The following is a 15,363-nucleotide window of genomic DNA, read 5'->3' on the forward strand; positions in this document are numbered from 1 at the left end:
ACCAAAACAGATTAATCTATAGATATTAGATATATACTATTTTTTGCGTGCAGGTGATTGAAATGTAGGCATACTATAACTGATCATAAGACAAATTCTTTTTTGGATTTAAGAGTTTTATGAAATTAATTATAAAAATCACATATTATGTTTCTTGATTGAAAACTTTATTTTTAAAATTATTAGGTGCCTGATATTTTCTCGTTTATACCTTAATTATTAATTTGATTTTATTTATAGTTATAGTATAATTATACCTAATAGCTGTACAAAAATTTCAATATTTTAAGATTTGGTGTTTTTAATTAATACGTTTTTGCAAACGCGTATATGTTATATATAAAAGTTTTTCAAATTACGATTTATATTTTAACTTCATGCGTACAAAATTACTAAAAAAATCCACTATCTTGTTTTAACGCTAACGACAGCTAGCACGAGAATAACGGTGTACCACAATAGTCCACAACGATTCGTCAACTGTTTGACAGATTGTATACTGGACTGAACAGACTGTGCAGATGTGACCAACCATTTGTCCAAAGTTGTTGAGATAGGACGAGAGTTGTGGAAGGCGTTTTAATTAATTTATACAAAAGCTTCTAGGATAATGAAAAAAAAAAAATGTATTTAATGTATGTGTATTTATAAATAATGAAGTAGGGGACATGTTTTGGATGAATTGAGCCAATGATTGATAAATATATAATGTATTAAACAGTTTAGAACCGTTTTCTTAAAACAATAAAATTATTACTCAAATTGTATCGCCTATATTGGCTATATAGTTGTCTAACATACACGTATAATATAAATTGAAGCCATGTTAAGTTATACGAATCTGCAAATATCTGAATTAAAGGTACCTACACGTAATTTATTATTTTATGAAGTCATAATAATACTTACGTTTTGTAGATTGAAGAACACTATACATAGGTACCGTTTGTTTTCTTTAGAATGTTGCGAAAACAAGCGATGAAAAATATTATCCCATTATGTCTATTTTACCACGAAATATTGTATGTATTTCATACGCTGTAGAATAATTGAAATTAATATATTATACTTTGTTATTTTAGGATTGGACACTACAGATAAAATACGTTCAACTACGAGACGCCGGTTTGTACGAGTGTCAAATATCATCACATCCACCGAAAAGCATTTTTATCAATTTAAAAGTTGTCGGTAAGTAGTCACGTCGTATATGACCTTTAGCAAATGAAAATCATATATTTAAAATTGTAAATGTGCTTATGCAATTTTGATCATAAATAATTAATGAAAATATATTTGTTTGCTAAATTATTATTAATTATATTTCAACTCATATTATATAATGAACAATAAAAAAGAACTGTTAATTAAATTTAAAACATGATAAATTATAGGAGGCGAATACGACGAAATACATTTTTCCTATGTTACCTACCAAAGCAAAAGAATACGCGTTTAAAATGTATTAAGTAAAAAACCCGTGTTTTTCAGTAATTAAATATTAAATTTTATATTTTTACATTGAAAGGAAAATGTAATCCTACGACTGTAATAAGTAGGTCCTGGTTTGTATGCATTTACATATTATTATTGTTATTGAGCAGTTCGATAGAATTGAGAAATTTGAAAAAATATTTTCGTAGCAGAGAATTCGTAGAAAACAGTTTATACTTTATTACAGTTTGCTTATAAATGTATATTTTAAGGATTACAGGATACTTTAAGAGTATAATACTCTTAATAAGAATAATTTGATAACTTTAGTTTACTACAATACGGTTCGAGTTCATGACTGATTATTTTTTTAATTTTAAACTCCCGTAAGCACTTTTTATGAAAATGTTGATAAATTAAATACATAGAATTATAATATATTATTATAGAATGGTTTAATTTTGTTTTTTTAAATTATTTTAAACATTTAAATTAAAATAGTGGATATCTCGTAAATTCACGCTGCAGCTTTATATTTAGATTTCAGTGTTACGAAATTCTCCGAAGAAATTCGAAAAATTGTCGTTTGTCATCGGGAACGGTGGGGCACGGAGCACAATAATTATAATGATAATTTAATAATGACCCAAAATCTGAAACACCGTATTATAATCATCGAGCCACGGGGTTCGGACGTGAGTCAGAGAAAATTATAATATTATAATTACGCAGTCTCGTCGCACGTACCAGAATCACCGTAGTTTGTTGGTGGAGATAGAGTTGGGTGTTGGGTCTTAGTTTCGATTTTTGCTGGAACTGCGAAATGCCCATTATGACATTATCGTATTGGCTTGGTAAGCCGCAATAGGCGTTTGGTATTTCGTAAACCCTAAACCATCACTTTTAGCTGTTATATGATATGCGTTCGATAAAAAAAATAAAATAAAATAAATAACTAAAATTGAAATTGATGAATCTCGAACGGCCGAAAGTTCTCGGCCAAGTTATTTTATTTTAATCCACTCGGGACGACATCGTGCAGTCACCGGGCCGGAATGATATACACGTAATGCGTCTTGCTGACACTGATCTTCGTCATTATCTGGTTTCGGTCTCCATAATATATTATACGCTGAATAGTAAATTATATAATATTATATACCGATAATGTGGAAATTTTGTACTGGCGATCTTTAACGAGTTGATTATGGAAAATATTAAAACAAAATTATTTAAGAAAAGTGAACATTTTAAATATTATATATTATTTAAATTTCCAATTCAAATTAATTTTATACAGTGAGAAACAATTTGTATTGCCTCTAGTATAATATTGTCCACTATTGTGTAGTTAAAAAAACTGTACCAATAATATGCTAACAAACGCTGCCGTAGATTAGCTACCTATTTATTACTGATTCTAGTGTGATTTAAGAGCTAACAATTAATAATACTCGTTATGCATAATGATATATGAAATATGATGAATATTAGCAAGGGCATCTCATATTGGGTTTTCATATCATTAATTATTTATTTGATGACGAGAATCTTTTAATTCATATACTTTTTAAATCGTTGTGAATTCTTATTAAAGTCCAACACGACAACTTTTTCCTAATTTTAAGTCCTATTCCCCACCAATCAACTCCAATAGTTCCAACATCACAAACATAGCATATAAATTGAAGAAATAGAGGGTTTTATAGCCCCTTACATGTTCTAAACAAAACTACACAAATAATAAACTCCCAAGATTTTTTAATTGATTTGGAATCCGCCAAAATCAACAATGACAAGTTCATATTAACTCTACTAAATACTAAAACCATACTCAGATACCAAAAAAAAAAAAAATAATCAATTTTCCACTTAAGTTTACCGAAAATAAAAGAACTATTTCCCTACATTAACTTTGGCTCAAACGGCCAAATTGGCTATTTCCAATATTTATAAAAAGCAAATAATATATTGGTACTTACCAAATAAAAACTAAAATATGAAAAATCAACAGGATAAAATTGGAAAATATTCATAATGCTTTATAGCCAATAATATGCGTCAACATAATATGATTTCGTAATTGAAAGGCTCTCTGCAATAACTGCAAGACAAGCACATTTTACCAATTGTTTAAGACAAGCAAAATAAAATTCTTTATCTCATTTACCACTATTAGCGGGAAATAATTCATTTTGAGATATCTTTAGAAATAATAAATCGATTTTTCTATCAAAATATGGTATTTCTAAGACTCGTTTTTGATAAAAGTGGACTTGTCTTGTTGTTGAAGTGTGCCCTTCAATTACGTTTCAACTTATGACACTGGACCACCTGCAGTAAGATACATTGGATTGGTATTGAAATATATTTTAATCGTTCCTTCAGTTGTCTATACTAATCTGTTTAAAGTACGAAACTCCCTTTTATTATACCATTATTATGTTGTTTGTTAATATAACAATATGTATGCGTATACCTACCGGTGCGTGATAACAGTTTCCGTACTTTTCGAGTATTTCAAGTTACAACGACCACATTATAATATTATTATAAGTATCGCTGCGGTCCAGACTTACAATATAAATTCCCACATGATATTATCTTAACCGCGGGTTAATATAATAACGTAAACCATCCGTCCTAAGTCGTTGTACATATTATTATCATTTATCATCTACCATAATATTATAATGATGTATGGTAATGGCCGACCCGGAAATGTCTATCATTACGCAGACGGACGAGACGTGATGTGCCACGCGTTGTTCGTAAATGTATGCACACGCTTTTACCCAAATAAATAGATTTTGTATTTTAAACGCTTTTACCATATTATTAACTTCTTCAAAGATTTCAAAATCCTCAATCCTCCCCCCCAAAAAAAAAAAAAAATATATACCTATTCTGGCCATCATGGCAAGCGGACTTTTAGAAGTTTGTGTACGGTTTCTGCAGAGTGTTTCCTGCATAGGCCTCTTATTTAATTGAAAATAACTTTGAGCCGGCAACCATTTTAATTTGCAATGTCTAAAAAATACTATTTGTATCACCTAACTTAAATGAGATTAAATAATTTAATAATATTACTAGAATTATTTTTTCAAAGTATGTGCAAATATTTTAATGATGTATTACCTACTTATATTACTAGTGCATTATATAATTAAATATTATGCTTCATTATTAAATTTGTATCTTTTATTTTTCACTATCATATTAAATCTAATAATAACTTAAAAATGAAAATGTATATTTAAAAATAATTATTGTGTTTAGTTGTTATACATAAAGACAAGTTAGATGTTTAAAATGTTTAAATTATTCAAATAAAATTATGTTTAAAGTGACCATCCATCTTATTTAATAGTATATACTATATACTATATACTATATACTATTTAGGTACCTGCAGTGTACCTACCATGCTTTACTCCAAACTCCCAACTCCCAAGTAATCAAATTATATACTTTTTCAAACCATTTTCAGAATACTAAATACTAAATACTAAATACAATAAATGAAAAATGTAATTTAACGAACGTTGAAAATATATTAATTTCTTGATATGACGGTGTAGCTCAAATGCTCAATTCATTAAGAAGCCAGGTTTCCAAATTCCAAAAATAATTATGTATAATCTTATCATAACTTCAAAATATTAACAACTTTTGATAATTTAACAAAAATTATTTTTAGATATTTATTTTATTAAAGTCAGTTTCAGATGATTTTTCTAAAATTAAAAACAAATCTATTAACATCCATACGTGCAATTATACCATTCAATCAGTTCGTTTTATAGGTACAATAATTATTAATTATTAAAGACAGCATTATTGCTTTTAAGTCATAACTCATAAGTATTATTTATAAAATATAATCACTATAAACGATTATTGTGTTGTGTTGTAAGATTAAAGACAAGCAGTTTAACAAAACAGAATAAACAGGGACAACAAACATAATATTATTGAGCAATTTTTTCCTGTGTAGTTTTTTCAAGATATAAATCGCTTACTGCTTTAACAAGGGAAGATAATATACGGTTACTGGTATCGAACACAATAGAATTACTGACATGCCGCTTATTGGAAAAAATGAAATCACGATTAGAGATAAAATACGTTGTATCAAAACTCAGAATTCTCTTATGTTATATGATTTGAAACGATATAAAATAAATATACCTTAATCCTTTAAAAATAAATTACTTTTTTTTATATAATATTTGTTATAGTTTTAGTATTTTACTATTCGTATTATGTGTATGGACTGTTTAAGACAGCCAATTAAACAACAATACGCTTTTAACTAAGTTTCTATACAATATTATATTTTCAAACACACGTGTGTGTTATAAATATATAAATATAAATGTTTTACAATCATGCCTTTTTCTCAATATATGTATAATTCAAAATGTCTATATTATATAATTATAACTTACCTGCTTATTATGTATATGACTATGAAGTATAATCAATGATGGCCGATAGGACCCTCCATGCTAAGGAATCGTTGAGAATTAAATAGTTGCAAGTTACAACAAAGTCCGAAACACAAAAACCACTGTTCCAAATTCAAATGACTAAAATTGATGACGTAATAAGTTTTTTAGTTACAGTGGAAATAATACATTAATAATAATAAACATTAAAAAAAAACTGTACACCAAAGAACGGATATGATTAATCACACGAGTCCGACGCGATTAAAAATCAAAATTTAGAAATTTAACCGTGTAAAAATAATTATTGGTCGTCCTTCTCTCAATCAAACACATATTACGAGGTTCTATTGGTTGATTATTTCAAAAGTGTTATAATAATTATATACCTATCGATAATTTTCTGGTGTAGTTAATTGTTGCTTATAGATGTACCTATATGGTATTTATGGCAAAAACGTCACAACGCCATAACTATGTTTAGTTAGGTACTTTATAGTTGGCTAATGTTTAAATGCAGTAGCGTTTCTGAATATATTGGCAGTTTATTAGGTCAACATTTGTACAGTTACAACAATAGTTGTATAGTGACCCTAAAGTTGTTATAGTGGTATTTTATACTTGTGCATTGTATTAAAATGGAATATGTGCTGCATTGGCATCAAATATTAATATTTACATACGCAGGGTCTTATACTTCGTTTATTGCACTCGACTTATTATAATATATCGTAGGTATTCTCTTATTATATGACTAAATAATTAAGGATATTGTTTGATTATGTTTTCAACATGACGTCTCAATGCCTGTATAGTATTATTATTATTATTATTATTATTATTATTATTATTAAATATACAAGTCCAGATACTTTAATATTGTTTAAAATAACTAATTTATTTTAAACTTAAACAATAAAATGCAATGGTATTATATTATTTGAAATCCATAATTTACTTAATATATATTATAAATCATTATTATTTTAGTGTGATGTGCTTATACGATTAAACTATTCAAGTATATAAAATAATTATTTGTATTTTTCTGCGATAATTATTTCAAATCTTTATAATATTGTTTAATATTGTAACGTAATCATAATGTATAATTTCTGTATGAATAATTGATACACACCATAACATATATAAATCATATAACATCACTCCAGAGATTCACCAAACATCATTAATTACCCTTTTATTCTTCTATCCTTCAATATTACATTACATTTATTCAAATTTTGATTTTTGAGTTTTTAAGCATAATACTATATGTAAATACCATATTTCTGGATACTTAGATTTTTTTTACCATTTAAGGAGTGTACTGTGGAGAATTCAAATATCTTTTAAAATGATAAACTTGTAAATTACTGTACAATTGTCAGTTATCTAGGTACTGCCAAAGATAATATTTTTTAAAATACCTAATAGTTTTACGTCTTATTTAAAATAGATACAATATTTATCTAGTAATTAATTACTAAAAACATCAAATAGTTCCCATATCATTAAATTATATTTCATTTTATCATAGATAGTTATCTTAAAATATACATAGGTATAAAGTTTAATAGCACAGAAACTATTTGTTTAAATTCTGTTTTATTTGAAAACACTAAAGAATTTAAAAATATGGTAAATCAAATTTTCGCACATTGCCTACTTGTTATGTTGTGGCATATTGTCCTCGATCAGACGTAGTCGGATTGCCTACCAGGGAGGCTGAGTTGCACCTTTTAGGAGTTGAACAATCACACATTTTTTAAAAGTTGTCATTTTTACGGGCAACGAAATGCGCGGGATCAGCTAGTAATTTATATTTTTGAAACTCATAATAATAGAAACAAAAAAATCAACGAATTAGAGTTTTGTTACTAACATTGTTCCTTATTATACCGACTAAAAAAAAATTTTCACCATGATCAGTTTTGTTTAATATTATTATTATTTTTTTTAAACCCGGCTTACTGCAAGTTAATAATAATGGAAACAAAAATTAATTGATATATTCGCTACATTTTGTAACATTTTACTCTTCAAATAAAATGTTGTAGGTACTAAGCTGGTATACCTTCTAGATTTACTAGAGAACAGGTATTTGTACCCTCGTAAATGTACCTAGTCGAAAAATCTTAAACTAGGGTCTTTAAAATAATTAAATCAAATCTTTTAATGCGTATATTAAATATTTCTTATATTTTAGTTAAAGTAAACTGGAAATCATCACAATGATCTATATAATTGGTATTTTTATTATTTTTATTTAGCTTTTAGTACCTACTTGATAAACTATACTCTATAACAGCTCAACAATTATATAAATAAAATTGATCTATATAATATTATGATAAAAGTGGTAGCTAATGACATATTAAATGTTTTAAAATTTCTATTAAGTTTAGGAAAGGATCAGGTAAAGTATCTAAGTATTTCTAAAAATCGTTAATAATTAGAATATTAAGGAAAACTGTATTACATTGCATTTTAATTCAACACCCTTTACAATATTTTGAAACAGCCAAATTAATTTATTTGAAATTTTAATTTCTAACAACGAAAATAATTTAGGTAACAACTAATATTGAAGTTACTCCTATATTTTTATACTTATTTGTATATTTTTTTATTTGTTTATACCTATTGTTGTCTTGAATAATTAGTTAAATGCTTCAGGCAGGAACAAGCGAAGGTTCAAAATCTTCTGGGTTGGTGAATATTTAATAGTTATTAATGTTGTAAACGACAATTTAATAATTATTAAGGTTGAAATGACGTATAAAAAAATACGCTTTTATGCACGGAGCAGCTTAGTAATTATCCTTAACTGCCTGCGTTAATGGTAGTCATACATAATATAAATTCAGGAAAACCTTTTTTTACAAAAAATAAAAAAATTAAAGGCACATATATCTATATATGTGCTTAAATTGTAGGTATTTATCAAAATTGTAGTCCTTTTTATTATTCACATGTACAAACATAGTATACAAAATAAATTCATAAAAAATAATTTATATATTGTCCGAGAAAAAGATATTCATAATCCATAACAAATGTCAATACGTATCTAAGTATATTTAATAAATAGTAGAGGAGAGAATTCGTTAGTGAAAAGAAATTTCAAAGCAACATTATTTAGTATATTAAAATAATACCTATAATATAATAAACACAATAGTTGTAATATTTTATATTTGTATATTGTAAAGTATATAGTGGATACAGAATCACTTACATAATAAATAAAAAAAATATATAATTAAGTTGAAAATGCTATAAAGGTAATATGCATTTTGGAATATGTAATTTTGTGTACTATCTAATACCTATTTTCACATTATTAAATTACGTAAATAGAACGAAGCCCTATTTTTACACACAATTGTCTATGGATGTTACTTAGATTATTGAAACTTATATAATACAATATAAAATATATAATTACATATTGTATACTATACTAAACTTATGAAATTATGTAAAAAGAAATATATTTAAAAAATAGGATTGAAATTAATGATCTCTAGATAATATATTATTATATATTACACTAAAATTTAGCACGAGGATTGGATAATATTATACACTAGTCGTTTCTATGGAAACTGATCTGTTCATTTTGTTCAGCTCTAATTCTTTCATTTATACTCTATATACGTATAGAAAATAAAATGGTTGACTTTAAGCTATGCGACAATTTATGGATATGGTGATTAAACTTGTGAAGCATACACAAGAAAAAATTAGAATATAGCTCAACAATAAGTTGAATATACATTAAATTTATCACAGACATTAATTCTTAGATTGGATCAATAAATTCACTTTATTTATCTTCCTTATAAGCTCGATTATAATATAAACATAAATAATTAAATAAGCGAGTACCTAAATATAATTAAATCGTATAATACGATTTCAAATATCACAGTGAACAAAAATATTTGTGAATCTTAATGACTTAATACCTTGATTACAAGTTAATATCGATGTTTTTTGTATTTAACATTCAAAACAATAAATATAATGTGGTTTTTAACTTTAAAATTATAATTGCGTATTATTTAATATGAATACTCCACGTACTGATATACTTCAGTGAGTCCAACGCGTTATACTAGGTATATGTATAACGGGAGCGTATTAACAAAGCCTCTAGTAGTATTAAGCCAACAATAATAATTATAAATATTATATTATTATTAAATTAAAAATATGTATCGAGTAAGTATTCGCATTGTTTTAATATTGCTATTTTTAGCAACAGTACATAATAATATTACCGTGCTGCGTATGGTTCGGTGTAAAATAATTTATTATGAGTTATTCAAATGCAATAGTGCCCATGATAATATTATACCTACGGTTCCTCGTCAGTTAATGTTATAGTCCAGTGGTCTTCGACCTTTTTGGACTCGCGACCCACTTTTTTAGGCCCACATTTTTCGCGACCCACGTAAGCTTAGTAGAAAAACAAAGCTAAAATTGCTTAATGCCTATATTGTATACTAATACCTATTATAACTGAATAAACTGAATATACTCTGATTTGATATCCATTATATTATAGATTATATAAACTGCATTTTTATTTATTTCATCTATTAAACTTATTTTTATTTTAAAAATAAGACGTATCGCGACCCAATTTTAAAGCTTACGCGACCCAAAAATGGGTCGCGACCCACCGGTTGAAGACCACTGTTATAGTCAACTGAAACCTACACGGTGTTTACTTATGATACCTATAGGTACCGGAAAATTGTAAACCTTTATGCGAAGTTATTTTTGAGAAACAGAAATACAGCTGTTTCATCTCGGGCTATGAAAGTCGGAGAACGTATGAGGATGCGTATATGTCGTATTATATTTAGGTATACTGCAGCTAGAACACAAAATGCAGTATTATGATATTATATTTCGTAGTATACATGTTATGTTATTGCGGCAATCGACCGTTTGAGCATATTTTGGATATTTAACCTGACATTTGATGGGTCAGATATCGAAAAATGTATTATTAACCATTTCAAGGTTGAAAAAAAATGATTAACAATATTTGCAATTTTTATTATTGACGATTTAAATCATAACTCTGAAATAATATATTAATTATCAATACCAATTAATCACGGTCCATGTAGATAATAGATCATAGACACATTATAAATTATATTATGCATTTAACTAATCAACTGGAAAATGTTTCTAAAATATTCTGTTTACTATCATCTGCGTGTAACTTTTTAATATTATACATTATTTTTTATCTCAAGGGTTCTGAACTGTTTGAGGTCCATTCACCCTTTCATACTACCTATTATATGAGATCACACCTCCCTCATTACTATTGAAATTAATTCTATTTAATATAGGATATCTAATATATAATATGTATTATGTATATTGAATAATATTTTATACGCCATGACTTTCAAACGTTGGTTGTTGAATTAATATAATTATATAAATAAAACTTCAATGTTGTTTTTTAATATTTAATACATTTATTAGTAAAGGAAACAAATATATTATTAAAAATTTTCATTTTTTTAAACAACGTAGGTACCTATATTATATTATTATATTCACATTCTTAAATAACTCATTTTTAATTTATTTTAATTAAATACAAACTAATGAGAGGGTTGGCACTGAATTATTGAACATAACGTAATTATACCTACACAATAATGCCCGATAAAATATAATTAATAATCAGAAATCATGTTTTCATGTTTCGAAGATTTTATAAAAATGTCATGCCTCTTTTCAAATGTTGTGATGTCTCCCTAGGGGGGCACTCTCCTCCCAGGTTGAAATCCATTGTTATATCTACCCATATAAAAATTAATGTACACCTGGAATGGGCTTATATATGTTTGAAAACTATTGAATCAATTTGCATCAAATGTTGCACACATATTCCTTGAGACTTTTGGGGTGTTAATATCTTAGTTTTTCAACACATATAAGTTGATATAGGATGACTGACATATTAATTTGAATTTGGGTCTTGGAAAATATTTTTTTTATTTTTATGGGACTTGTATTGGTTACAGAAATATAATGCGTTGTTATTGGATTATTTTTTAATAAAATAAAATAATATTTAATTTTCTGTTTGTTTTTCGAATGCAGTCTTCAAAAGGCAATCTCCTTATGTTTGTAATATTATATAATGAACTCAAAAGCTACTCGACCAATTTTTACAAAAACTTCAGATATTTTTTTTTTAGAATTAATATCAGAAAAGTTTTGAAAATAGTTTGAACTAGTTCGAAAATATACCAAGCGCTATATCCAATCCACCACAGTCCACATGTGGATTGTGTATCTCGGTCGAATAAGTTCAGAAAGGGAGATACACTGATGTTGATTTGCCATGAACTAAAGTACACTAAAACTAAGATACACTGGTACAGCGCAGTATTTTATGTTTGTTCATTTTTTCTCAGGTGAAGTAGGATTTAAAGCTATAGTTAACAAATAAATAACTCAATTTTGTTATAATTACAAACATTTATAAAATGATAGAACATGATATTAACCCATAGTATTATAATATGTACTATTTACCCCTGTGGGCGTTACTATCAATAAATAAATAAATTACGTTGTGTGTGTGCTGTGCAAATAGTTGTCATTTCATAAATATTATAATTTAATATGTGGTGTAATTCGCGTACAACGGTTTCGCGTAAAGCATAAAAAAAATCATCCAGACCACCTATTATAAAATTGTCTATCGGATGTTTTCGTCGCTGAGACTTTCCCGAGGGGACATTGCTTGAGGTAGTGCTGCCAAAATAGACTCGAAACATATACTGGGTACTAATAATAATACGCAATAGATATGTGTACTGAAGTTTCGGATAAGAGTCTGCGATGTAGTGGAATGAAAAAGAAGAAAATCCTAATACAATTTTAACGGGTGGTCTCTACCCGAAGTGGCTTATTGTCCCACTGTTTTCCTTGTCCCAAACACACCATGCACGACCATCCCTGGCGCCAGATCGTGCAGTGTGTGGAAAAACAAAAAAACAAAATCTCACAACTTTTTTACGAATCTTTATTTTTAATCACTGACGTAGAAAACACACACACACACACACACACACACACACACACACACACACACACACACACACACACACACACACGCACACATATATATATAATATATAATATTATGTTCAACATACTTACGTACTATATTGTTATATCTTTGGACATAATATCACTCCTGAGATGAATGCAATTTTCACAAAAGGGTTATGAACGAGCAGTTTTAATAAAATATTTTAATTAATATTTAACATTGAAGAATTTAAATAGATTTAACGAAAGTTATTCATTCATTTTAAATTTAAAATCTCTGTCTACGTTAACATCAATTTTTTTTTACGATTTTTTACGAAAGTTATAATAGAAATCGAGAGGTCTGCTATTTCCTCACAGTGTTTATCGAAAATGTAAATTCCATTCGTACTTATATATCGTCCTCAAAAATATAATCGATATGTTGAGCTTAACATAATATGGGACCCACTAGTTATACTAATTTAACGCACGGCACGTAAAAACAGTGTTCCAATGGTTTTGTGGAAAATATTATTTTCTTTGTTTACCGAAACAGGGTATAAAGTTAACAGACTGCATTTTTTTTTGTGATGAAAGATTCGGAAAATTTATTACAGTTTCATTCAACAGTATACATTACACAATATTGTTATGGATTTAATATGACGTTCTAAATATGTATCTTGTAAAAGGTTATCAACTAACTTAGTTTAAAATTAAACTATCGGGAAATATCAACGGGTGAACATTGATCGAATTGTCTACCTTTAAATTTGGTACGCTCAAATACTAAAACTAACCTAGATTGCCCATGGTGTATAATATAAAGTGATAAAGTGTTATGTGTAATGCACAGTCCACACATTGTAAAATAGTAAACAAAATTAAAACAAAACAAAACCTTAACTTTTCCATCATAGACGGGACTATCTAAATAGTTTTTTTGAAGTGCAAACACCGTGTCATTTGAATTCTGTTTTGAACACTTTTTACTAATTTACCGTTTGTACAATAGAGAAAACGAATATGAATTTTCTTAATTTCTCTTATTTCGATAAGTCTTTTATGCATTTTTTTTTTATTACCATTTTAAATGTTGGTAAAGAAGGTAATAACATGATATAAGTTTTTCATCGAACTAATTCTAATTCGTACAATCTAGTTACTGTGTTTAATGTTTATTTTTGCATGCTTAGTAAAAACCGTTTCTTTTTACGACTGTTTTTGTGCTATTGTATTTCTGAATGTTTTGGATATCTCAGAAAGTAAATTTTGTCATTTTATGCTGTTAAACGAGTATCTTATCAATTGACGGGTTTTCTCTTGACATTTTTTATCAACCGTTTGTATTTTACAACGTTGAAGTTATGCGTAGAGCAAAGTATGTTTGAGTTTCATAACAGTAATGATGTCACTCCTTTCAACGCATACCTTTGGTCTCGAATCATTTATTTTCATACTAATTATATATATCGTGAGCGCAGTATTTTTATTTACGATATTTATTTTTTTAAATAATGCCAATCAAACAAATCAGGCCTGATACTTATAGACTTTAGGTACAACTTACAAGTCCATAAAATAATAACGAAAACCCGGGATTCTTTAAAAATGACTCTATTGCAACGACGAATTATGATCTTATGGTCGCTACTATGTCTGTAATACTTTGATGAGTTGCAATTGGATCACTGGCATTATTGTATCGGTCTTAAAGTCCAAATTTTGCTGGTCATCGAACACAATTCTCCAACATATAGTAATGAGAGCCACGGACGCCGTAGATTTGACTGTAATATTATTGTTACTGGACTATCCTAGTCCACTGCGGGCTGCAGCAGTATAGAGGCTCACAAAAGGCGTGATTTTGTGGCTTTGACAAGTATATTGATAGACTTATCATTGCCGTTGCCGTCTGACATGAAACTTATATCGAAATAGCAAGGGGAAATTTCGACCTCTTAAAGTTTTTATTTTATCGTTCAAAGAAGGACCTTGACGGTATACTTATGCCGCTTAACGCTATGGGCTTCAAGCTCCCGCCAACTTTTGTATCTCAAAAGACCGAACTTTATTCGAACGACATGTTTCATGTCTGGCGTACGTTGAACCTGACCATCGAAAATAGGCGGGGAAGTCAAATATATAGCCGTATTATTCTTCAATTGCATACCATCGGTTATCAGATCTACTTTAATAAGCCGGTTCTACGGAAGCAATGTCAGCCAATAACGATGTAACCTTAGATAGTGCCTAACTTAGTTCAACTGTCGTCTTTGGTTTTGCATAAGCAAATGTTTTTATGTTTTATTGTAATATATTGCTAAATCTACCCTTAGTTTATTCAAAGTTTTTTTAATCAAAAATGTCTCAATTTTCTAATAATGTA

General features: G+C 27.9%; 1 protein-coding gene across 1 annotated transcript in view; it reads left to right on the top strand.

The window, feature by feature from the left end:
* The window catches only part of LOC100570548 (hemicentin-2-like), a 399,451-nt gene that overhangs the window by 342,892 nt on the left and 41,196 nt on the right, over nt 1-15,363 (top strand). The window contains exon 5 of the mRNA XM_029490743.1: nt 1,083-1,191. Coding sequence (XP_029346603.1) covers nt 1,083-1,191 — 109 coding nt within the window. The remainder of the gene's footprint in view (nt 1-1,082; nt 1,192-15,363) is intronic.

This window comes from Acyrthosiphon pisum, chromosome A2 (assembly GCF_005508785.2).
Source record: "Acyrthosiphon pisum isolate AL4f chromosome A2, pea_aphid_22Mar2018_4r6ur, whole genome shotgun sequence".
NCBI classification, from domain to species: domain Eukaryota; kingdom Metazoa; phylum Arthropoda; class Insecta; order Hemiptera; family Aphididae; genus Acyrthosiphon; species Acyrthosiphon pisum.